The sequence below is a fragment of the Natator depressus genome, chromosome 1, assembly GCF_965152275.1.
Source record: "Natator depressus isolate rNatDep1 chromosome 1, rNatDep2.hap1, whole genome shotgun sequence".
In the NCBI taxonomy this organism is placed as follows: Eukaryota; Metazoa; Chordata; order Testudines; family Cheloniidae; genus Natator; species Natator depressus.
The window spans coordinates 282,945,458-282,972,511 of NC_134234.1; the positions used below are offsets into that span (position 1 = coordinate 282,945,458).

The 27,054-nt window shown below is 40.3% G+C and overlaps 1 protein-coding gene across 1 annotated transcript in view; it reads right to left on the bottom strand.

Moving 5' to 3' along the window:
* Positions 1-24,830, bottom strand: part of MYRFL (myelin regulatory factor like) — a 61,285-nt gene extending 36,455 nt beyond the window's left edge. The window contains exons 1-11 of the mRNA XM_074956660.1: positions 24,772-24,830; positions 24,114-24,214; positions 23,340-23,430; positions 19,417-19,484; positions 19,067-19,325; positions 17,871-17,962; positions 15,724-15,874; positions 9,399-9,594; positions 7,965-8,041; positions 5,048-5,158; positions 4,101-4,191 (exon numbers count right to left, since the gene is read on the bottom strand). Of these exons, the coding sequence (XP_074812761.1) occupies positions 4,101-4,191; positions 5,048-5,158; positions 7,965-8,041; positions 9,399-9,594; positions 15,724-15,874; positions 17,871-17,962; positions 19,067-19,325; positions 19,417-19,484; positions 23,340-23,430; positions 24,114-24,214; positions 24,772-24,830 (1,296 nt within the window). The remainder of the gene's footprint in view (positions 1-4,100; positions 4,192-5,047; positions 5,159-7,964; positions 8,042-9,398; positions 9,595-15,723; positions 15,875-17,870; positions 17,963-19,066; positions 19,326-19,416; positions 19,485-23,339; positions 23,431-24,113; positions 24,215-24,771) is intronic.
* Between the last annotated feature and the right edge of the window lie 2,224 nt (positions 24,831-27,054).

Here is a 27,054-nt window from a genome sequence, read left to right on the forward strand (position 1 = left end):
ATTTACCAAAGGAATATGAAATGCCATACAAATCTTTCACATTTAAACTACATTTTTGAACTTTGACACATCAAAATGGATAACCTCTAAAGAAATGTTTCCCATCTAGAACATCTGCAGTGCCCGCAAAGCCTTTTCTTGTATTATATTTTACTATAATGTTAAGGAAGATGGTCAACTTCAAAGCTTTTCAAGTAACTAGGTTTGTGATCAGACCTCAGAATCATTTCTGATTTGCCAACAAACTGTTTTCTAGCCTACTAGCTCACTAAGGACTGGACACTGGACAAGAGAAAGAAAGGCAGATTTTAACACATCTCACTCGAAAGATTCCCCATTCCCTAAAGAAACCCATTGAACATACAGATCTCTCTCTCTCTCTCTTTTCTTTTTTACCCGTTTTCAGACACTCTCCTTGTATTTTGTCCAATGTCCATTCTGAACAGATAAGAGGTGGGTTTGGGCTTGAATTCATGCATACTACATTCCCAACATGCACACACTCTGGACTGTAAATCAGACTGAAGGTACATTGTTGTCCACATTGTGGGTACCTAGGAATAACTTATGTTTACGAAACTATCCCACAACTATATTACTTGAAGTGGCCGATTACCACTTCTTTATTGTATTTGTCCAGCACAATGGGGTCCAGGACAAGGGCTCCAAAGTGCTACTTTAACTGCAACATTGTACCAATTTCCTCTTCCCTTTGCCCGTTTGTCTCTTTTAGAATCTAAGCTCTTTGGGACCGAGACTCAGCCTTCTTTTATGTCTGAAAAGCACTTAGCAGCTCGAGGATGTTTCCAGAAACAAAAAAACAACAATTAAGCAGTGTATTGAATCCATGACCCCTAAGTGCTTTGAACAACCTAAACCTTATTAAGATGCCTCAGGAAAAGAATAGAACAATGAGATTTTCTAACGGCTTAACTTTTTTTTTTTTTTTGCATGGATAACAACATTGCTGATTAAAGTGGACATAGATAAATTGACTTTGGAATGGCAGTTGCAACAAATCAAAGCTACCAGATGAATTCCACTTATCAACTGAGACATGGAAATTTCCATCATATTCAAACATATTTGCATAGGCCTGGAGACATGCAAGGTTTAAACACAGCAGTTCCTGGAGAAGTCACCATCTGTAATATATATAACTTTTGCACTCACAAGTTAAGTCAGCTGTCATTTTCAATGAGGGACCCCTAAATAAGCATGTCCACACATTCTACAAAATACTACCCCTTGTCCGAACTCTATTACTTTACATTAATCAAATAAAATTAATCTTGCTCTCAGAGAAAAAAGCTCAATGAACAAAAATCCTAATGCTTTTTTGTTTATTTCCTTATTAAAAATAAACAATTAACACAGAATTCAGGCATTAAAATGTGGATCTAAACAAAATACCAATGTGCCAAAAACTCAGCACTCATTTATAAAGGCCTTGTGTTTTTGCAAGGCTACACCATCTGTGATACAGAGAATTGTGCACTTCTAACTGTCACAATTAGAGCATGAGCTGATGTGCCTGTTAACCACTACTCAGTTTGTAGTTCTTTAATCTTTAACTCTGCAGTATGGCGGACTAGAGTGTATGTTTTTCCCATCGCGATGCATTCAGTAAGTTTTGCCACACTGCAGTAAGTGATGTCTTTATCTACATGACCCTGCCTTCCATTGCAAACATATCAGATCAGAACACTGCTATAGTCCTTTTACTGATATGGCCATTGTTTACATTCTCAGTCCTCTATTTTTGTCCATTCAATCATTTATTTATTTGACTGGCACCATAGGCACAAGTGCTAAAAAAATCTGGTGGGTGTGGGAGCCTAAACCATGAACTTCTGCAGAACATAAGCTTTTATTTAAAGCAAAAATTAAGATACTAGCCCTTACGGTTCACAAGATAATGATCCAAATGTGAATTGGATGCAAAAATGCAGTTGTCTTCCTGAATCTGCAAACAGACAGCTCCAACAGCTCTGCTTTACCAAGCAGCAACAAAGCAGAATTATAGTACTGGGGTCAGTTTTACTGCAGCTATTCAAAATAATCTGAGCAACAGAAAAACTGCCAAGACTCAGATCAGTTTCATGCTGCTACTGCTTGGAAAAACTACGGGCAGTAGCAGAGGCAGGCACTGGAGTTATTCATGGGAGCAGAGCACTGAAAACAGAGGCTACAGGAGAGATAAAGTAGCACAGACCTCATTAGTTGATTTATAGAAATGTATACTACATCCACCCACAAAAGAACACCCAGCCCAAGCTCTCAGCACCTGGGCAATTTAAAAAAAATGTTTATAACAAAAATGAACAGACTGCAGCAATTACCGCCCTGCCCCATGCCCCCCCCAACTAAAGGGGGAAGGGGAGGACCTAGGCCTAGTTATTACAAACTATTAAATTGTTATGAAATACATGTATCACACACAAAAAATACTACATGACTATAGTAGCTGTGTATATGATCTCATTTCTACAGCTCTTTGAGATCTACTGATGAAAAGTACTATATAAGAAGTAGGTATGTTATTAAAAAGAAAAACATTAAATGTTTCTGATAATAGGTCAGTGGCATATGTAATTAGAGCTGGGTGAAATTTTTTAATGAAAACTTTTTTCAGTGAAAAACATTTAGCAAATTCACATCGGTTTTGCTAAGTTGTCCATTTTGAAAAAAAATTGAGGAAAAAAATCAAATGTTTCACTTTGACATTTTTTTGCAACTAAATGATGCGGTTTTTCTGTCTGAAATCACTTTGGTTTGAAATTACCTTTAATTTTATTTTAAAATTTGTAAAAAAAGCTGTTTACAAATGCTCAAAATCAAAACAAAATGTTTCATTCACCCAGAATTTTTTTAATTCACCAAAAACTTTAAAAAAAATCATTTGCGGTTCAACAGAAAACAATTTGTGGTGTTTTTGTTTTGTTGGCATTGACAGTGAACTGCAAAATCTATTCTTTTTTCAGCTCTACATGCTAGTTCTCTTTCATCTTATTTAATTCTCAATATTTCTACAAAAAAAGAACATGAACTTTTCCTTTTAAAGTGCAGTCCAATGGTGATTATAAAAAATAGCTTCTTTTTATTTAGCATATCTATTCCTTTTGTGTATTCAGAGTCAAATGTATTTTACTACAATGAGAAAAATAAAGGTTCACTGTTTTCAGCTCCTTTTAACCCTGCAGAGTCAACACAATTACAACAGCATGAGCTGTGGGTTCTATCCTACCTTGTACTTCATCAACACGGTTGTTTACTAAGTTCCAGTACTAAGCCCGTTGAAAGCAATGGGACTGCATAGGTGTCATGAAGGGCATAAATTAGCCTGCAGAATATTTGACATGGGTGAGGAGACATGGACTGGGAAGTTTTTGACTCCCAACCTCAGACAGTTTGCAGGCCCGGAAGTTAGAAATTATTATTTGTAAACTGAGCACAATTGATACAAAAATAATCAAGAGATAGTAAATATGGAACTTCAGGATGCCGTTTTGAGTTACTCTTCATAAAATAGAACTGCAGCTTAAAAATCATGGGAAGACTACCCCTCATGGGCCCATCCTGTAGACATTTCTCGCATGGGTAGTCCTATTTAGAAGGATTCCTGGCATATGTAAAAATGAGCAGAATTGGGTCCAATTGGATCTGCCCTAAATGTGGTCTTCAAAGGACAAGAACAAAAGTCGTCCCTTACTCTAAATTCCTTTTCCTAAATATGATACAAACACATATGCTTTTTCAAAAATTAATTGTTCAAAAGTACCAGGTGCCTATTGTAGATTATAAGCTGCGCATAATTTAAAAACAATCCAAGAGCTTTCTAAAATTTCCCATATTTTTGAATGTCTTCTCACTCCCTTCTCAATATGTACTCCTCTTAAAACATGTCCATCTTTCACACATGCACACACAGATATACAGAACTATTTATAGCCTCACAACAAGCCCTCAAAAACATGAAGATCCCTAAATCACCATGTGTACTACAAACAATTATAAAATGCACGCTGCCCAACAATAAACAAAAAATTCTCCCTTGTGAAAAGAAAATCAGAACGTGGTTCAAATAAACTTGTACCTACCCTCACAATGATCCTTTCAGAGACATGTGCAGACAATAAATAGGACTGGTCCTGACTGACAGCATATAGTCCAACCACCAGCATGAAGTATCTAATATGAAATTAATTTCAATGATTTCACAAGAAAGCTGAAATAATCTCACAGGCATAATGTATCTGTGACTGTAGGGGACCACCCTGACCATTAAGGTTTTCTGTCACTGCCTGCCTTATAATTTTGGGTGTCTTAATACTATGCTGCCATAGCTCAGAGCCCTGATAACAGTAGCCAGTCTACCAACATAAAGGTCTCACCCTGGCTTCCATCAGCCTGGTTACTCCTACAACCCTGCCAGTCCCCATTTCCCCTCCTCTTGGGGTCCAGACTCTGACTGTCTCACTATTTTTCTGGCCAAATTATTCTACCAACAATAGTAGTATGTTTAAAATACAACTTATTTTGCAGAATGGGAGGAAAATTAACACTTCTTACTCTCTGTTTTGTTCATTCTCTGTTAAATACTCTTTGGAGCCAATGCTCATTGAAGTCAATAGAAAGACTTCAGTATTGCCAACTCCAACCATTCAAGAAATCATGTATCAGGCCCCCCAAAACTCATGAGATTGGCTACAAATAAATAAGCTTTTAAACTCTATATCTAGGTTTCTTTTTATTTGCATTCTGGTTTCCGAGCTGTTAAAGTATAATCTGGGTGATATTTTCCAGCTTTGTGCTGCAGCCATGCGGACTAGAAACTTTTCTTTTTTTGGTAGTAAAATTAAAACAGACTCTCACATAATTCTAAAACTTCAGGAGCTGGGTCTTCAAGAAAGACACCAAAGACCATAAAAGTCAAGATAAAATCATGAGAGCTGGCAACACAAACTTTCACAGACTATATCTGCCTCATTGTAAGCCAGGACACTCCCCCCTTACACTCCTGCCCCCCAGAAGACCATCACTCTACCTTTGGTCAGGATTAGGTTTCCCCTTTTTTCTCATGTTATTTGCTGTTGTTTCACTGAAATGTAACCTTCCCAGTGTCACTTTGGTTGCCTGGTCTGCTGGTAGATCAAGTCTAAAACAGAAAAAGGAAACAAGTTAAGAGGCAAACCACCACCCTCCACCTAGACCACTTCCGATTGTCCTGCAGGTTTGCTCAAGCTGATTAATATGCTTCATTTTTCTGATTTTATATACTGAGCTGACAGCAGAGGCACCTCAGTACATGTGCAATGCTCCCCCACTTATAAAAATGTCACATTTTCTTCTTTTATGGCACCTTTCAACTTAGGTGCCAAAGCACATCAGCCTCACATTAATCAATCCATCACAACAATCTGTCAGGTAGTTCAGTAAGGGGGTGAATGTAGTCAATCGTATACGGTACCCAATCAAGAGCGGGAATATTTGGGTTCTTAGTAATATTCATATACTAAGTATCTCTGCACCAAGAGCCATACATAGCTGCACATAATAGGCCCATTGACATACATGGGTATCTGTTGCTAATTTAGGATACTACCATAGATCATTCAACCTACAGTAACACATTAACCAAACCGTAATTTCTCTCCTGTTTGTTTTTACCTATATCTGATTTGCATTTTCGTGTCCACTATTGCATGTAATGATGATCTGATCAAACATTTTTTCATGGACAAAGAATCGTCCAATTACTCACTTTTCATCTGGTGTAAATCAGTGTTACTCCTTCAGTGTCAGTGGCACTACATCAAGTTACACCAGCTGAGAATCTATCCCTTGGTAGCTAGAAAAAGAACCATGGCGGAAAAGGCTACGGGCTAATCTGTCCCCCATTTTCCAATTCAGCATTCACCTCTGTGGATTTTTGAATAGGAGATGTAACCTTTTCTGAAAGTTAATGTGGCGATTTTTCTCTATGTCGTATCTATATGACATGCAGTGTTTTTGTAGCCACGTCGGTCCGAGGATATTAGAGAGAAAAAATGGGTGAGGTAATATCTTTTACTGGACCAACTTCTGTTGGTTAGAGAGAAGCTTTTGAACCACACAGAGCTCTATTATAGAATTTTGCTGCTTTTCTCTTGGCATGTTCTACATCCAAAATGTTTTTGGTCAGATGTTTCTATCCATGTAGAAAAGTGGTATGAATTTACCTATAAATCACACTGCTGTGTGAAAGAGTTGTTTTTGTCAAAATTTCTACGACCACAAGCAAATGTTAGGTCATAGGACGCAGTCAATTCCAGTCCATGATTGCAACTGAAATATTTATACTAGTAACAAAAGGAAAGTGTTTAACAGAGGTCAAACTACTAAGATACATGTGATATAAATACACTGGTTTCTAGACAGAAACTACTCCCCTATAGAATTTTTTTTTGTTCTGTTCTGCTGTACATTATATTTTGCTTCTGCAGCTAAAAGGTCTATTTTGTTTTGTTTTTCAAACTTTTCCAAAAATGTACATACATTTTTTTTTGTGATCCATCTGACACAGACAGATTTTAAGTAAACTCAAAGAATAGGACTTGAACTGAAAAATAAAGCAGACTCTGTATCCACTAGACCTATACGTTATTGGATTAATACTATGGGACCAGCTCTTCCTGCCTTTCATTATAAAATATAACGGTGCACACAGGAGGGAGCCGGAGGAGAGGAAATCCTTGCAGAACTTCTCCAGCATTAGGAGTAGGCTTTGACATGCACACTTCCCCTTGCCATTTTTCTTAACCATCCCCCTAAACTTCAGATGGAACAGGCAGTTCTGAGTGCCTGGAACACACAGATCTTGTAGGTCGCTGGAGATTTCCGGGCCATCTGTGCCCCACATCTCCAAATCAACTCCAGTGCCCCCTCTTCTGCTTCTGGCTCTCTAGTGCTGTGGGGGTCCATGCTGTCAGGGACTCCCCTAAACACTGTTGTTCTGGTATAAGTCCCAAGTGTTCAGGAGCTCTGCATATAAATTAAAAGTCTCAGGTCTCTTTGCTTTTTGTTGGATTGGTTGCTGGTGTGAGGGGGAATGTGCATTTCTACACAACCATTGGGCACCTGCTACAATAAAGACATATATATCATCAAAATTAAAAGAATCCTCTAGCAAACATGTTTTACCAAAAATAAAGTGCCCTCCCACCCCCCAAAAAAAGCATTTCTTGAGTTTCAGAGAGACAAGGGCCTTTTTACATAAACCAACTGAGACATTAACAGTTCAGGAGAATGGCTATGATGTTGCAACACTGGATGAGGATATCAGGCAATAAATCAGGGGAAGCAGGTTTAGAAAGGAGATGTCTGATATTGACACAAATAGCCTGACTATCAGCAGGGAGAGGAAAAGGAAGTATGAGGAAGTACAAAAGGCTTTCAGTAAGTTTGCCTTAAGGCTTGTCTACACTACAATATTAGGTCGACTTAAGTTAGGTCAGCCACAGCAGTAATGAAATCAGCTGTTGGTGTCCACACTGCCCTCCTTCTGCTGGTGGTGCGTGTCTTCACCAGGAGCACTTACACAAATTGTAGTGGGGCATTGTGGGGAACTGACAGCTATGCTGGGCTCATATCTGGAGCCCTCCCAGTCACCAGGGTTGAGCTGTGAGCTCGGTCCAGGACTCAATTTCACAGGAGGAAGCCTATCAGCAATGAAATCGACACTCGTCAGTTTCACCGCTGCTATTATTTCACATTTTGTCTGGGGCTCTGGCTGGCAGAGCTCACAGCTGGAGCCTCTCCCCCAGCCCCAGGGCTGACATGCACTCCTCACTTTGTGACTCAGTAAAGTCAATTAGAGTTTTGCTTGAATAAAGACTGTAGGGCCAGGCCTAGAATTACTATCTATTTGCCATGGAACAACAATTTCTGGTGAGGAGAATTGGGAGGGAGAAAAAAATTCTTACTTAACAGGATTGAAAGATTTTTTGCTTCGGTCCGACTGAGACTGTTCAATGGTGATTATCTGATTTGGGGCGTCCGCCTATAATTAAAAGGAAATAACCTTTTCAAGTACAAATTTGAAAACGTGACAGGTTACACTTTTAAAAGGTTATTTTTCTCACAAATAAATGTAAGAGGTTGTAATGAGAATAGACCAAGAGTCAATATACAAATTAATTAGAAAACCAAGCTCTCTCAATTGTTGTGGAACCACATATATAGCGACATAGGAATCGCCACCTGTTCAGAGCAGTGTTTCACTAGTCCAGACTCATGGATCCCACCGTAGCCAGTAAGTAACGGAGATTTCAAAGCCTCCTTCATGGACAGTTATGCAATAATATGTCAAGGGGAAAGTTTCTTCCTGATCCCAAGTTGTTAACAGTTGGTTTATGTCCTGAAGCATGAGTGTGGATATCTTTTATGAATATTTATACAAACCAGGAAATTCCAGAAATTCTTTTAGACATGTCTAAACCTTTTCCCAATCCTGTCAAGCTCTTTTTTCAATAATACCATATGACAGTGAGTTCCACCAGTTAACTATGTATTAGAGTTCTAAGAAGCATGAAGCAAAGCAAAGTTATTAACTACAGTATCCTTTAAAAATACCTATACAAATATTTAAAACCACTACCCTCTTCTGGTAAATAAAACCTAGGGCAAATCTTTCAGACAGAAGGGAATTTGAATACAAGAGCATTGCTATACACAAAAGGAATTGAGGATGAGAAATGAAATTTTGGGTTCCACTTGACTGGCTGGAGAGAGCTTGATTAAATTTCATAGATTCAGGCCTCTGCCATCATCCAAAGATGACCTCCACTTTTGTTGTACAGAAATTCCACTCTAAACTATCATTCCCCACCCAAATCATGTACCGTCTTCCCACCCCTGACTGTTTATGTATACAGTAAGCCTGATAAATCGATCTGGCAGAATTGTTCATAATGACCAATTTAGCCCTTTTTCTGTTTGTGGATTGTCTGGGAATAGAATTCGATTTTTACCATTTTTGTGAACTACTTTTTTCAATTAGTCCTTATTCATGGTATGTGATTGACCACCTAAGTCACATGGTACCATCTGCATTCCCTGATTGGATGACAAACTAACAGGAGGGAAATCAGTGTTATGATAGCTGTACAAACATTACACCCTTCAGCACACATCTGCAGAAGTGTGCGCAATCTCACTATCTGAACACATCCTGATGAACAAAATGTTGCCCATTCTATCAGACACCAAAAAACTAACAGAAAGAGTCAACAGTAATTAAATGAATTCCGTTTTTTATTCAAATAAATTATTGCAAATGCTTTTTGCACTATTCCTCCTGCTCTATTGATAATCACATACTTATAATGAAGAGAAATTAAAAGCACAGGGAGACTTACCTTAATTCCAAAAGTTTTCAAGTAAAACTTTTCGATAGGTTTCAACCCCTGCTGGGTTTTGACATATTTTGGATTCCCAACAACACTGATGTGGATTGTGATCTGGAAATGGTTCTTCTTCTGGCATACAAAAGCATCATCTGCTGTTGAAAAATTAAATCCTTTGTCTGTGACAATGTGGTATCCTACATCAGGGCTACAAAAATAGGAATAAAGAACAGCTGCAGTAAGCAAGCATACATTTCAGTGACAAACCCTGCTCATGTTCCTTTGGGTGGAGTTAAATAAATAATGAAATCCTAGGACTGGAAGGGACCTTGAGAGGTCATCTAGTCCAGTCCCCTGCACTCATAGCAGGACGAAGTATTATCTAGACCATTCCTGACAGGTGTTTGTCTAACCTGCTCTTAAAAATCTTGAATGATGGAGATTCCACAACCTCCTTAGGCGATTTATTCCAGTGCTTAACCACTCTGACAAAAGTTTTTCCTAATGTCTGACACCTAAACCTCCCTTGCTGAAATTTAAGCTCATTGCTTCTTGTCCTATTCTCAGAGGTTAAGAACAACAATTTTTCTCCCTCCTCCTTGTAACAACCTTTTATGTACTTGAAAACTGTTATGTCCCCTCTCAGTCTTCTCTTTTCCAAACTAAACAAACCCAGTTTTTTCAGTGTTCCCTCATAGGTCATGTTTTCTAGACCTTGAATCATTTTTGTTGCTCTTCTCTGGACTTTCTCCAGTTTGTCCACATCTCTCCTGAAATGTGGTGCCCAGAACTGGACACAATACTCCAGCTGAGGCCTAATCAGCACGGAGTAGAGTGGCAGAATTACTTCTCGTGTCTTGCTCAAAACACTCCTGCTAATACATCCTAGAATGATGTTGATTTTTTTGCAACAGTGTAACATGGATTAAATGAAAGTGGGATTATGTATAATCTCAAGCAACAGATCTACATGTGTACCTGCCGACTCTGTGGGTGCTCTGGGACTCGAGCACCCACGGGGAAAAATTAGTGGGTGCTCTGCACCCACTAGCAGTCAAGCTCCCTGCCCCACCCCGCCGCCTCACCTCCTCCTCTACCGCCTCCTCCCAGTGCACAGCGTCTCCGCTCCTCCCTCCCTCCCTCCAGTGCTTTCCACCGCCAAACAGTTGTAGCAAGCTCTGGGAGGGAGGGGGGAGGAGCGGGAACATGGTGCGCTCAGGGAAGGAAGCGCCGAAGAGGTGGGGCTGGGGCGGGGATTTGGGGAACGAATTGAATAGGGGCAGGGAGGGGGTAGAGTTGGGGCAGGGACTTTGGGGAAGGGGTTGGAGGTGGGGCAGGGGTGGGAGCAGAGGCGAGCCAAGCACCCACCGGAGCCAGAAGAAGTCGGCACCTATGCACGTGTTGTTCTTTTATCTTCATAAGGGTAGGACTAGAAATTCTTTTTAAATTGACTTGTAATTCTACTCTGGCACCTTACATATAGGAAGGTTAAGAGTGGGGGAAGTTTACACAATTCTCGCTTACAAATCATATAGAAAAGCACACCTCCAAACCATATCAGTTTATTCCCAGAGCTCAAAATGCACCACTATAAGTAACTGAGCTGAAAATGCATTGTGTTTATTGACGTGCCAATCAGCCAAGTAGACATCTTGCTTTGTTCCGGAATTCATGCAACCAAACACTTTCACAGTAGCTTTTGAAGTGGAGTAGGGTTTTACTCAGGCCAAACATACAACTGTTGACACATGCACTCTGGAAAGATCTCTATAAAGCACTGTTTTATAGTGCTGTTCCTCATCCACAAAGTAATGGAACCCTATTCTACTTATTGGAAGGGATAATTTATCAGCTAGAGAGAAAAGTTCTCTGTCTTTATATTCCCTGATTCAGAGCACATCAGGCAAAGGGGTCAAAAGATCTTCCAGAAAGATCCAGCAAATTAGCCACCCAGACAATGGTTGCAGTCTGCTGGCATAAGTGACTGATAATCTTGAAGTAACAGGACTACACGGCAAATCTTCCAGATACGAAGAATGACTTTCCTCATTAATGAGGGATTTGACGATAATGATCAAGTTCCACTATGGAACCCCTCATTAGCACAACCATTAATGACAACTTTTCAAGACTAATCCATTTATTTGGTCATTATAGGTTGGAAGGATTTAATATAAAGATTTTACAAAAGATTTATAAAGATTTTATCATCTTCTGAACAAATTTTAATCATGGATTTTCTGGCATAGAGAGCAAAGCTAAAAAGGCTTCATAAACTACCAGACTGCTTCTGAACTCCCTTATTTTTTAACATAAGTCATAATGAGTATAGCAGGTTTTAAAAGCATCATCGCTGAAGAAACTCCTTAAGCATCTATATAAATTTTGAAATTTCTTCTAGGTAAGGGCAATGCCAATTTATAAGATGACGATTTAAAGCAATTTCTGAACATTTGCTTCAATGCAGACACACAGGTCAAGAAATAGAAGTACAGCTTTTCCTTCCCCAAGAGGAATGATTTGGGTTGAAGGTTATTCTGAAGAGTACTGTCATGGTTGGATTCTTACCTACTGTACCCAGGCACATCTTCATAAAGCAGTTAAGACACACATGGAGTATCTAGGCCTGATTTTGCAAGGAGTTTTATTGGGATTTGAAGGTGCTGAGCCTGTTCCTTTGCCTAACTAGGGCTCAGTGATGTTTCTTATGAGTCTGAGCCGTGGTGCGGTTGGGGAGGAGGCAGACGGCTGGAATGCTAGCATGAGGAGACGGCATGCTTCACCTGTCTATGCCTCTGTAATGTTGACAGTGCTCCTCCAATGCAACTTTCCTGGAATACACTCCACATCAGCACACCTCTGCCTGGGTTGCTAGCAAATCCAACAGTATTTCTTTCATAGCACTGGGAGGGACTCTGTGTGGACTCCATGCAGCGGCCCAAGGTGTATGGGAGGGGAAGAGAAACGTTCTCTCATACCTTTCTTCCCACTCATCTAAGGGGAGGTGTAATCTAATCCACAGAGTTAAATCACAGACTGAGAGCCCCAGTCCTTCAAGCCCTCCACACATGGAGCTGCCAATGAAGTCAGTATCAGTTCCATGGTCAGAGGGGCTGCAAGATCAGAACCTTCAGGCCCAGGACATACGAAGGTTTATGCACAAGTGGTCCAACTGATGTCAGTAAAGTTGCTCATGTGAAAAAGGATAATCATGCACATAAAACATTGAAGATCATGCCCTGTATGTGTGTTATGAAAGCAGTCAGCTGTGATATGAGGCCATTTCTAGTGCACTGACTAACAATGCCTTACACATCTCTTTAAAATGTAGCTGTAAATAAATCCTTTAGCAGCAGCAGCAAATTAAATAGATAGAGTGCAAGTGGAGGCGAGTTTGTTAACTGATGGATTTAAATGTTTAAAGGGAGTTGTAAACATTTTTGCACTTGAAAATAAACAGATTAGGGTGTTTTTTTATATAAATATGTAATTCTGTTTCCCCTATATCAGGGGTTCTCAAACTTCATGGCATCACAGCCCCTTTCTGACAACAAAAACTACTACACGACCCCATGAGGGGGACTGAAGCTTGAGCCCGCCCAAGCCCCGCCCACTCAGGCGAGATGGGGGCAAAGCCAGAGCTCGACTCCCACCACCCTGGGTGGGGGGGGGGCCAAAGCCGAAGCCCAAGGGCTTCAAGCCCCAGGCAGGTAGCCTGTAACCTAAGCCCTGCCACCCAGGACTGAAGCCTGATCCCGCTGCCCAGGCATGAAGCCCTTGGGCTTCAGCCCGGGGTGGTGGGATTCACACTTCGACTTTGGCCCCGGGCCCCAGCAAGTCAAACACGAGCCCTGGTGACCCCATTAAAACAGGATTGGGACCCACTTTGGGGTCCCAACCCATAGTTTGAGACTGGCTGCCCTAAATAAACACTGAATTACTTTTTCCTCCTTCTAATTTTTGCACTTGTAGCTAGGAATTAAAAATAAACAGATTTATTCTCGTTTTCTTGATTTGAAGTCTCCAGGAAGTTTATTCATTTCACAGATTCTGTGAGTTTAAGATTACATGAACTGTGTTCCTGCAGTTAGGATTACTGATTTCTCATAAATATATACTGGCCAGAATCCTGGGAAAATGTGTGCATGTGCTTAAATTTTCACACATGAATAGCTCCATTGAACTTAATGGGACTACTAATGTGTATAACATTAAGCCCATTCTTAAGTGTTTGCAGGATCACCACCTGACTTAATTTTAATTAGCATTTACATTCTGACTGCTGAAGGCTGAAAAACTCACACTCAATAGCCAGAATTTTCAGAAATAACTAGTAATTTTGGGTGTCCAAATTGAGACACCATAAAGGGGCCATCTTTTCTGAAAGTGCGGAGTATCCACCCTCTGAAAACTCAGGCCACTTTCAGGGGTTTCAGATGGGATATCCCAAAACTGAGGCCCACAATAATCAGCAGTTACCTTTGAAAATCTTAACCCATGACTTAAGAGTTAGCTGAAATTTGAGAATTTTTTTTTTTAATAGAAACAGGCCAGAGCCACACAGCTCAGATTTAAATTTTCCCAGAACAAGGGAATTTTCAGATCTAGAATTTTAGCTCCATCTCATCTTAGCTTTTATAACAAGAACAAATTGGCTCGAGACATGTTTCAGAATGGAATCCCACCTGCTGTAAACTGTGACGGTGAAAATACCAAAAGATTAAAAAGAAAATGCTAATTTTTTCTTAGAAACAAAATTCTAAAAAAAGAGGAAACAGTAAGGTTTTTTAGGCTCAATGACAATCTATCTAGACTTAGCAGTGATAATACGAATGTTCTTTTGACACAAACAGGATATAATATCAGGAAGCAGAGAAATTCTGTACACAGATCATAACTACAATGTATCTTGGGAGAAAGACTACTAACACGGACCTATACTCAAAAAAAAAAAAAAAAAGATGCTAATCCCCTAAGTGACCAAATAATGGTCATAATTCATCTATTTAGGTACTTTTATGGTAGTCATCATAGTATCTGTTCCTTGATATAATGCGCCAAAAAAGTACATCCGTTTTAAGTGTTCAACATCTGGGGAATTAAATAGCTGATAAGACTGGATTCAGAGCCTATCACCTCTAATTCACAGCTCAAATGTAGCCATTGACTAAAAGTGGATGTGCAATATATTGGCTGTGGCAGGCCACTTCCTCGTGGAGAGGTATCCAGGCCACAATCACCTCTCCAAGCTGACTGGGAGGCTTGTAGGCTTTCCCAGCAAAGGCACCAAGGTTTGAAAGGCAGAGACATTGAACTATTGGCTCACCCGTAAGACAGTCTCTTCAGAGTAAAAAGGAGTACTTGTGGCACCTTAGAGACTAAGTACACAAGTACTCCTTTTCTTTTTGCGAATACAGCCTAACACGGCGGCTACTCTGAATCCCTTCAGCATGGGGTTGTGTTAAAAAAAAAAAAACCCCACACCTCATATTGCAGCTACATAGTGCTGTCTGTGCATAAATGGGAGACACTAGTGTTCAGGGCTGAACATGATGCACCCAAATTAACCTTTTTTGGAAAGTGTTCTTTTTGGCAAGTGTTTTTTTTATTTTTGGAGGGTGGAGCTGGAGGAAAATACAAGCTAACCCTAGCACTTAAAAGGCTTCTCTACTGTGCACAGTGACTAATTGCTGCAACCCTGGGAGATAAACAAGCTGACATGGAAGGATCTCTGCTAAAAAAAAATGTTCTCTGAATACGAGAACATAGAAAATTGGGGGACGGAGGGAGGGCTGAACTTGCAGTGACCTTTCCGAAGGGGGTATGTTGATATTGGGGAGGTTTTTTTCCCCTTTTGTTGCTGCTGCAAAATTCTGTGTCTGTACAGGCAAACTCTAAAACAGGTGCACAATATTAAAACCTTGTCGCATAGGTTACAAGAGCCCATGCAGCAATAACAAAGTAACAAAGGTAACTACGTTAAGAGGACTTTAGGCCATGGGAAGGTGATGTGCAGTATGTGCAATAGTTATTTGCTCCAATCTGTTTTGCCAAAAGGAGAAAAAAAAATCAAATAGATTTAAGTTAGCTTGGAAGTGTTCTCATGCCTGAAGCCACCTGATTTAGAGTCCATCTGCTGTGTTGAAAAAAATATATCAGAATGCTTGGCATGAACATTCAGTGATTCCCTAAAAGCTGGTGATCAGATTCATCCTCACTTCTGACTGTCACTTTCCCTCCCCACCTCATTTCATTCTGAAAACTACATGTACCATTTATTTCAGCAGCTCAGTGCAAACAAACGAAAATAAATCCAAGTGTAAACATCTGTGCTTACAGTGTTTCGTAACTATAGTTAAATAAGCTGCTCCAGTGAGAAGTTTGATACGGCTGCCATGTTAGAGCCTGATAACATTTGTCCACAGCCGCTACATTCTGTCCATCGCTGTCATAGTCTTGCACTTCAGTGCCACAGTCCTTTACTGTCACTGTGAAGAGACAAATGCCACAGTTCATTTGCTACATGCCAGGGCTAGCCTGTAACACTGCAGAAGACCAGCAAATAAAAAAAACATTGTTTTCCTTTGTAGCTATTCCAAAAATATTTTCCTGCCTTATTTTATTATCACAGAGCATTTGTTTTTTTACCTTTCATGCTCTAAGATATCACTCAGGTAGCACTGCTTTTAATTCTTCTACTCTCCCCCACCCCGAAAAAGGCAACTTTTACATGGCAAAAAAATCATTTGTCAGCTAAGCATTTTAATTTTTGAAATAATCATTTTGTGACAAGATCTAGCAAAGAAAGAAGAAATGCCAGAATTATCAAATACCCCCCTTGCGATAAGCTTAAAATAAAAAAATCCACCAGTCCAAACTAACAAGTATTTAGTTCCATAGCAAAAAAAAAAAAGAAAGAAAGAAGCAACATTAAGCCATTCAAACTGGCTGGCCAATCACTGTTTAATGCTTTATCATGAGAAACATCCCAGACTGCCCATTACATCAGCTTGAAGCAGCCAGCGTCAATGCTGATGCTTGAGATACTCCACATGTCATGACGGCTGAGGAGCACTTCATGTGGGAGACAAATAAATGGAGTGGAGTCCAGAATATAGCATACACTACAGTGAGCAAGCAATCTAAGAATCCTTATGTGGCCTGAGGCAGCATGGTGTGACAGAAAGAGCACAGCACTGTTGAAATAATTGCAGCCCAGAGCCCCTTGCTGCAATAACTGCGTTTCTGACAGACAGCTGGGTGAATACTACAAACAGTGTTCTCTGGTTACTCATTTCAATTTTTAAACTAATTTCCTTCTGCCATGTTTGAGCCCCTTGTGTGTTCACAGTCCACTAAAATTGAGCCACTGGGTTTTATTGACATAAATGTTTGCACAGAGCAAATTTCAAAGCTGTATCGCCATTATTAAAACCTAACATTTTAAATTCACATAAGCAAGCATCTACAACTGCTCGTTTATCCATTCCATCAGGAATAGTAGCAATACCATGTGACTCATCTGACCAATCACAATTTACCAACACAGCTCAAACAACAGATACTTAAAGAAAGGTTTGTGGTCAATCCATATACTAGTTGATAAAAGAAACCACCACAAAAATTGATCTAATAATTTCAAACAACTTATAAGTCTGAAAGAGTGACAGGCTTCCGACTATGCAGTGTTGTTGTAGCTATGTCAGTCCCAGGATATTAGAGAGACAAGGTGGGTGAGGAAATAATCTTTTATTGGACTAACTTCTGCTGGTGAGACAGACAAGCTTTCAAGCTACACAGAGCTCTTCTTCAGGTCTGAGAAATGTACAAAGAGTGTCACAGCTAAATACAAGCTTCTCACTGAAAGGCTTAAATTCATCAGACAAATTGTTCATTGCGAACTAACTATTCAGTTACATACAATCTCATATGCCAAAGTTGATCCAATCCTGTAGAAGCCCAATGAGTCTTTTGGTACATATGGACTATTATAGACTCAGCATTTTCATCATGATAAAACCCTGAATTACATTAATGTTGGGGGAAAAACAATAAAAAGCTTTTTATCAGACCCTTATATAGGTACATTTTATAGAAGGGAGCTGTCAAATCAGATGGCGAGTGACGCTGAAATGCATTCTCTTCCTTCCTTCTGCCCCCCACATTAATCACCTGTTAAGCTGACCCAAGATGGTTTCCATGCCCTAGTGAACTTGTGTTGACTAGGTCAACAGAGTACAGAATCCCTTATGTTCCACAGGCTCCCGCAGGTAAGAAGGACAGAACCCTTTGGCTGAAGAGTGCACTCAGTGAGTGTGAACATTTAAAGTTTCATCTGTAACCTGCAAAAACAGATAGTTCCTCACTTTTGAACAAACAGTGAAGAAAATTGTTTGAAGGAGCCTGTCCTGTCAGGTTTAATACTGAGCCAGCACTAGCATGACTGTCAAAATGTCCTAGTGGTCAACAATATGAAACACTTACCCTGCTGAGAGTTGTTAGTCCATGGTGGAGAATCAGTAGCATCTTCTGACAATTGTGAGTGCCTTCTCTTTTTACCTGATGCCAGGGAAATACTTAAAAAAAAATACATTGTACATTAGTACTCCACAGAATAACTAAATGTATAAGATAACACCAAAGTACCTGATTTCTAACAGAATTTTCACTCGAGTTCCGATTCTGTTTTATTTTTACTGAATTAAGTGACTTATGCTTTTCAGTCTTAAATACCAGTGTCCTTTTTATTCCATGTGACCAAGGAATTCACCCTTTTTAAAGCAAGTTTTACACACACAGCACACCACAGAGATTGCATTTGTTTTGGGCCAGTTGTACTAAAATCCCTGCCTTATTCCTGAATGGGTTTAGTCAGACAGGGGCAAACTCTGTTCCCTCCTCTGTGGAGAAGGAAAAAGGCCATTTACAGTGTTTCTGCTATATAAGGAGGAGGGGGATATGATGCACCTCTTGTGCAGCATGGAGTCTAGTTCCACATGGGAGAAGAGACAGGGCTGGAGGATCTGCCGCTATACGGATCCTTGAGACCTTTTATTTGCCACCCAGACAGGTGTAGGGGCAAGGGCTATAAGCCAAAATAGGTTCCAGTCCACAACCTGGGGGATGGTTACCCTTTCCCTTTGCCTGCCAAGGTATTTTGATGAGGCACTGAGGGAAAGCTTTTGCCTTAATCTTTATTTGTTTTATTATTAAGCACCCAACACATTTTGGTGGCTGAAGACTATATCAAGTATATAATGAGTATTCGGTTTTATCACATGAGTAAGAGGAGCTGGTTTTTCTCATGCCTCATGTCAGAATGTTAACTCGTGAAAATAAAATCCCTCAAATGGGTGTTGTAAAATACCAGAGATATTTCTGCCATCCCAGCTACTCATTAGCTTACAATCTCTCTCTAACCTTGTAACTTTTTATTGAATTGAATTGCTTTTGGTTTTAATCTGACTTTTAATCTTTAAAATATGGTGCTTAAAGAACAATAGCCGATAAGGATCCCATAAAATGTCTAAACAGAGCCACCATGTGGAGAAACTTGCACCCACCAGTATTTTTCTACACGTAGTTCTTTCCAGACTGAAACCATATAGCTCTTAAGAGCAGCTGCCACCTTCCCTCTTCTGTATCTGCCTTCCTTCCTACATAATAGAATTATACCTTACCCAGCACTATGAGAGGCCCTTGGCTGAAGGTAGGAATAATTTAAACCCAGACAGCTGGAGGATATAGAAGTATTCCAGGGAGACGTGGCATTATCTGTCTTGAGACAGCAGTCTTGGGGAACACCGCAAGAATGTCCATTGGTGCTCACGTCAGAGAAACTGTCAGGGTATCTACAAAGAAATGTATCGGGTGCCCCAGCAGAAGGGAAGGAAAGTGACGGCCGCAATCCAGTTGGCCCTGAAGCATCATAATGTAAAGCTGCAAGGAATAACAAATGAAACATTTCAATCATAAAGAGAATAGAAAGAATGCTAATAAGTACGGTAAGATTAGAACTCGCACAACCCACCCTTCAGTTGTGCTGGAGAATATGGTTCTGATCCTGAATCTGGCGGTGATTCTGGTAACAGGCTTTGCCTAGAGATGAAAAGGATACTTTTATTTCACTAAGAAAAGAAATGCATAATAACCATAAGCCAATCTTTAACTACCTCAGACCACATGAGTAATTCATAACATATGGACCTGGTAGCCTTAAAGGCTTGGCCTGCCTATAAAAATTTAAAATTCCCTTTCTCTCTAGGCTGTGGATGGGAGACGCCCAGTATCTTCATCAGCAGAAGGTATCAGCTTTAGACAATTTGTTCTGGCTTATGCTTTGGCCTCCAGAACTTCAGCGCTGTGGAAATTAAGAGATGCAAAGTAGGAATAGTGGAGAGGAGAGGGCACGGGACACAATGGAAGGGGGTTGAATTTGCATTTGTCTGATTCAAATAGAAACTAGAGCTGGGCCCCTGCAAACTCACTGGGAAAGAGTGAGTTCAGGGCAGGGTTTCCAGGCAAGATGCGTGCTTTGCTCAGCGCCCCCAGGCAGTCTATTTGGACTCATTTTCATCCCCGTGTAATTTTTCAGCTCAGTTTGGAAGACCTTAACAGGGGGTCAATATTTGTATTTTTCATAGCTAACTCCCAAAATGCTCAGGAATACAGAGGATTGGTAGATTTTTTTTTTAAATGCACACAGCCCTGCTGAGGCAAGAGCACAAAAGCCAGCGTAACCTTATCATTTAAGATCAGCTATTCATACCATGTATTAAACCCCACTCCCACTTTGTTCAACCGATGGGGTAGCTGCCCAGAACAGTCTTGGTGCCTATGGTTGCATTTTAGAAATCTGAACGAATTAAAATACATTACAAATGATGTTTTTGTTAGGCTCATAACCATGCAAGCCAGTCTCTGACATCACACTACATTAAAATGGTCTGTAAAGATAAGAGCTGCATGTGTAACCCATTGGCCAGTGTATTGTTTGTCCCCAGTGTGCTCAGTCAACATGGGGTCTGTTACAGCTCTCAGCTTAAGAGGTTGACTCTCCATTTCAAGCTGCAGAGCCCCTCCTCCACCCCCATTCAATTCCTGATGTTGGCCAAGAGGCAGCTCTCACACATACACTCCAGCTGGGACTTTCAAAGGAGCCCAAGGCAAGGAATTGCCTATGCAATAACACTGTCATTTACCCAGAACTGGAAGAGACCCTCAGTTAAAGGTAGGAATTATTTAAATGCAAAAGGAAATGGAAATTCAGTCAGAGTTGGGTGCATAACTCCTGTAGGCTCCTTTGTAAATTTCAGACTCAATCTCTACTTTGAAATGCTGCCTGAGAAATTGATGGGTAGGATTTATAAATAGACAGGTTAATAAAAGAAAGCTAATTGCAAAGGAATTTTTTGGGGGGTGGGGGGAGGAGCACTATCTGCTTGTACAACACCCAGTGCCCTACTACAAGGTTAAATAGAAAGCAATTATTTAAAGGGATGCTGTTAAGTTAAAAATATTAACACAAAAATGCCCTTACCTCTATTGCAAACACTTTTGTGCTTAAAATAGAGTTTCAGTGATCTAGTTTACATTCTACTATTTACAGTGTTTAATTTTGTATATATTAGTTTGCACACTGTGAAAGACAAGTCAGTTTCACTTTTGTTTGCAATCCATTTCATTGACATGTTGTGGTGCATTTCAAGGTTCTGTTGCTCTTGGTTTTATAAAATGTCACATTTATAAAACCTACATTTTGGACCAGATGTGACTTGGTGAATGCCCTTTAAGAAGTGAGTGTATGAATAACATTTAAAGTTTTCTTCAGAGTAAGGAGATATTTCTAGAGCTTTTTAAAACTGTGTTTAATATTTTAAACATTGTTTTCTAACTTTTAACAAACTAGAGTTAGGAAACTGATTTGCCTCATAAAATTTGAACTGTAAATCTATAAAAGCCTGCAATTTCCCTTCTATATACTGTATGTACGTTTCCTGGTTTCAAACACTGCCTCAGGTACCCACCTAATTTCTGTTTTAGATTAAAATATTTCAAATGAAAGTCCAACAACATATTTTATACACTACTAGAGGAAGGAAAGTAAACAGTCATTGAAAGGGGAAGGAAATCACTGTAGATTCACGTTGGAAAAATACCATGGTTTTGTGTTTAAAAAAAAAATTATAAGTTTGAAATAAACTTGAATCACAAACTTGGTACATCCATTGAGTATCCACTTGGGAAACAAAAATTCAATGTTTTACTTTTCATTTGCCCCTCACTTTTTGCCTTTACTATGGAAAAAGGTGGGGAAAACCACATATTGTGTCAGCTTCACTGTGCAAAAGGAGAGAAGTGTAGATGATGTATTCCATGGCACTCACAATTTTTAAAAAACATATAATAGCAACTCACTGAGATTCTGCTCTGTTTGTGCCTGCAACATAGTAATGCATTGTTCCTAAAGATCATTTCAAAATGTAAGTGCAAAAACTTATTTGGGCCAGTTTTTATATTCACTGCACCATGCCTGATGTCTTTTGTATCAGCGTTGCATCCTTGCTCCTTCTTAATAATATGAATATCTTCTTTCAAAAAAACAGAGAAAAAGTTGTATTAATATAGTTTTCTCTTTAATGGAATTGTGTATAATTTTCTTTTATCTGTATTTTAAATATGCCCAGGCTCTTTATATGGATTTATATGGATTTCTCCGTAAAACTTTATTTTTGGTTTTGTTTTTAATACTTCAATGCAGAGAATTGTAATTTTAGTTGCAGAATTTTGACAAGAATAGTTATTGAACTGTTAACCTAATAATTAATAAAATGTTACTACACTTCACTATAGTTGAAAATCAGTTAAGCCCCCAAAATACAGTACATTTGATATTTTGCCCCCCCCCCCCCCACACACACACATTTTTATTTATGTATATATAAAAAGAGTTACATGATTATAGAGCAGTTATCTACAAGTATATAATATTATATCTACTGTAGATTCATAACGGTGGTAGTAGATATGGAGTAATAGGCTTTTCCTACTTAACCTGTTAACTGGCAATACCATATGGTCATGAGAAGTGAAGTCTCATTTTAAAGGAGGTTTAATCATCTGTAATCTGGTTCTCTCTATATGCTTAGTGATACTAAAAACTAAGACCGCAAGTATCCAAGTAAAGCATTCCTTATATTCTTATTTTTTCCTCTGCCTGCAAACTGAGAAAGTTTATTCATAATTCATGAATGAAAATGGGTTAGTAATAGCCTACTTAGCCCATTGTAAATCTGTGCAGTGCATGTGTATGTATGTGTATGTGTATGTCCAGAATGAGAAATGGCATGAGGTTTTACCCTCCCCACCCAAACATTCTTTGACCAGGTGTTGGTAGGTTTCAGGCTTTGAATAATAATCTTTTGTATTTAATGACAGTCATCTGGCAGTTAGGATGAATTATCTGTGTTTTAAGGTCTGATGGATTTGTGGTCCATAGTAAGCTGTCCTCAATTATGCTCTGTTGAATAGTGTAACGTAATTTATAAATTATTTTTTAAAGAGATCAATGAGTTGTTTCTTAGTTATGAAAGGGACATTAGGATGGAAGCAGCAGTTCTTATCCATAAAAAAGCAATATGTTTGACACGTTTAAATTTACCACAATAACTAATGTGAAAGTTATCAATGAGCCTATCCTTCAGTATCATCCACGCCTTTAACTCTACTGTACCTTAAAAGAAAATCATGTTTCAATTGCCATCTCCCTCTCTTTTTTCAAGACATAGAGCTTCAAGAAAGGATCAGGACTTCTGTTTGATCAAGTTACTTTCTGTAGAACACAGATTTGAATGGGACTTGAGGTGTGATTGCTGTGTTCAGACGGTAGCAATGTTGCGATTACAGAACCCAAGAAATGTGCGAACAAGTTCAGTTCTCATTGCTAATACTTACAAGGCTCCAAATTCCAAGTCACTGCCAAGGAATTCTTCCAACATACTTGTATCCACCATAGCATTCTCCAGGGCTCCATGCACATCTTGCCCTTCAATTAAAAAGAAAGAAAGATTGTCATTCAGTCCATGGTTTCCCCAGATCATAATACTCCAGACTCCAGCACATGCAGAATGCTGTAGCTCACTTTCTCATGTGTACAGAAGACAACCACATTCCCCCTGCCTTCAGATAAAACCCTCCTGCACATGATAGAAGGGCCACACTTTCACACTGGGGCTAGATTTCCACATGCAAGGAGGGATGGGAAATATAGGAAGCAGTGGGCAGCATGGAAGAGGTAGTGGGAGATGACGGAGCAGCTCTAGACATGAGACGTTTTCTTCACATCACACTTCAAGAACCATTGTTTACATACATCATTCAATGAAATATAAGTGTAAGGTAGGTTGATGTAGGTCCATATTTTGCACCATAAAATGCAGGTATTGAAGACTATTTCATAGTCATCTGCTTGCTGGGATCAGTACAAAGCAACTAGTCTGGACATCAGGGGTTCTGATATTTTACTCCATTTACTAGACTTGGGTTGTCAAACTGTTTTTGAAACACTTCAAAACACATAAAAACCACTTTCCTTTGGATTGGTTTAACTTTAGACAAACAGAACAAAATATCAGAAATCTGATGTTAGGCGTTATCTTCCTGATGTTTTCCTTACAAAACCAGAGCACTAACATATAGAATTTAGTAATGAGTGAAAAAGTTCAGTACTTTGTCCTTCGTTGCTTAGTAACTGAAGGCTATAAATGGATTTTATGATTATAAAGTCTATAGCATTAACAAGGACTTTTTCAAAAGTCAGCTGGAACTCCCTAAAAAGATAAACAATCTTACTTTTTAAAATACTTTATGGCCTTTCTGGGTTCATAATAAATATGGTATAAGGCAGGCTGCATGGACAACACTGCTAGGCATCTGCATGAGTAAATGGCTATGCTCTGAAGTTCCATTCTGCTCTGCTTTTTTCTCTTCTCATCCTGAGATGACTTCTGCTAGTAACTTTGGACACCATTTAATTGCAAACACCCAAATCTGCATCTGTCCGTTTACACAATTCCCTTCTATGTACCTGCCAGCACCTAGCTATAGCATTACTTCCAACTCCTCCTATGTTCTGTGAGCACAAAGCAATTTATGAAATGAGTGAGTGATTCCTAAATACGCATTACCAAAATGGAGTTACTTCTGTTTGCTACAGAATCCCAGCTTTACTGTCCTCCACACAGCAGGAAATAGGGAAGAGGCTGTATAGTTTGAAGAGGTGTGATCAACATTCCTTCTTTCACCACAGTCAAATTTTAAAAAGCAAAACCTAGTGGGAATCATTAACATTTCAAGTATGGTAAACACACACAAACGTGTTACATACCTTTTGCAATTGTTGTTCTTCAAGATGTGTTGCTCCATTCTAGATGTGTACGCGCCCATGTGCACAGTCGTCAGAGACTTTTCCCTTAGCGGTATCTGTAGGGTCGGCTGTGGTGCCCCCGAGAGTGCTACGCTCACACGTCGGTATATTAGGTACCACTATCCCTATGTCCTCTCAGTTCCTTCTTGCCAGCAACTTGGATAGAGGGGTAGGAGGGCAGGTAATGGAATGGACATGAGCAACACATCTCGAAGAACAAAGGTTATGAAAAGTAGGCTTTTCTTTCTCTCTCTTCTTCGAGTGCTTGCTCACGTCGATTCCATTCTACAGTATGTAGAAGCAGTATCTACGGAGGTGGGCCCAGAGTGCAGAGTTTTGCGGCTTGCAGTACTGCCCTACTGAAGCCAGCATCGTCCCAGGCCTGCTGAGTAAGTGTGCAGTGGGACAAATGTATGGACGGACAACCAGGTGGCCGCCCTACAGATGTCCTGGATAGGCACTTGGGCCAGAAAAGCCACTGAAAAGGCCTGCACTCTGGTTGAGTGGATGGTGACAATTGCTGGGGGTAGAACTTCGATTGATTGTAGCAGCAGCAAATGCAGGCAGTGATCCAAGAAGAAATTCTTTAGGTGGACACAAGGTGACCTTTCATCCTGTCAGCCACTGTGATTGCATAGATTTTCGGAATGGCTTGGTTCCATCGATGTAGAAGGCTAGTGACCTAATGTCCAAGGCATGCAGTCTACACTCCTCCTCTGACTTATGTGGCTTTGGAAAGAAGACCGGTAAGTAAATGTCCTGGCTTGAACGAAACTGAGGCCCCCATCTCGGGCAGGAAAGCTGGGCGTGGTCTCAGCTGGACCTTGTCCTTGTTGAAGATGTTACAGGGCAGTTCCAAGGTGTGCAAGAACAAAAGTTTTTACAAATACGACACTTGTCCTTCCTATGGGATTCCCCCAAACACTTCAGGCAGCTGTCATGTGGGTCACTGACCTGCATCAGCCTGTTGCAAGACGCACCTGACTTGAAGCCAGGGGAGCGGGACATGCTCTACTTGGGGACAAAGTTCCAGCTGGGACTCTAAGTACTCTAATTTAAAACTAAAGACTAACTACCTACTATTAACTATTGTGACAGGGCAAGGCCAGATGGCTATAGAAAAGCAGTGGGAGATAGATATATTAGCTCCAGGCTAAACAAATCCCTGGTACCAGGATAAGTGAAATGGCAGCTGCTCCAGGTCCATTAAGACACCTGGGGCCAATTAAGAACTTTCCAGAAGGCAGGGAGAAGGCTAGGTTGATTGGGACACCTGAAGCCAATCAGGGGCTGGCTGAAACTAGTAAAAGCCTCCCAGTTAGTCAGGTGGGTGTGCATGTCAGGAGCTGTGGGAGGAAGTTGTGCTGTTGGAGAGACTGAATAGTACACACCATATCAGGCACAAGGAAGGAGGCCCTGAGGTAAGGGTAAAGTGAAGCTTGAGGAAGTGAGGGTTGCTGTGGGGGAAGTAGCCCAGGGAATTGTATATGTCATGTTTCTAAAAGGTCAGCTACCATAGCTGATACTGTTAGGGTCCCTGGGCTGGAGCCCGGAGTAGAGGGTGGGCCCGGGCTCCCCCCCCCTCCACTTTTGCCCCCTGATTAATCACTGAGCCTGGAAGACAACAGAGACAATGCAAGGAAGGATAACTTCTCCTCACCTCCCTTGCTGGCTTATGATGAAAATGGCTCAGTAGACTGTGACCCTTGTCTGTAGAGAGAGAAGGGTTACGTGAAGGGTCACAGTGAGCCTCTGAGGCTAGCAAAATCCACCAGGAAACTTGGGACCCACGGAGGCAAGGACAGAGCTTTGTCACAACTAGTGTCAGGAGTGGGACTTCGTTCACAGCATGGCGGAAGAAAGAGGTTTTAAAAAAAAAGTGCACTGGGGTTTTGGATCATTTTTTTGTTTGGTTTGTTTGTTTACTTTGTACCACAATGGAGGAGGTGGTAAGAGCTCTGGTACAAGCCACAGCAGCCCAGCAGGAAGCCACCCGGGTTCAGGCAATGGCACAACAAGAGACTATGCGGCTACAGCAGGAAACCAATCAATTATTGATGAGCCAGGCAACCCAAGATCGTGCCCTCTTGAGGGAGGTGGTGGACCAGCTGAAGATCCTCACCATCCAGGCCCGGGGGTCCGATGGGACGCGAACCCTGAGGGCCACTGGTTGTCTGCCAAAGATGACATCAGGAGATGACGTAGAGGCATATCTCCTCTCATTCGAAAGGATTGCTCAGCGTG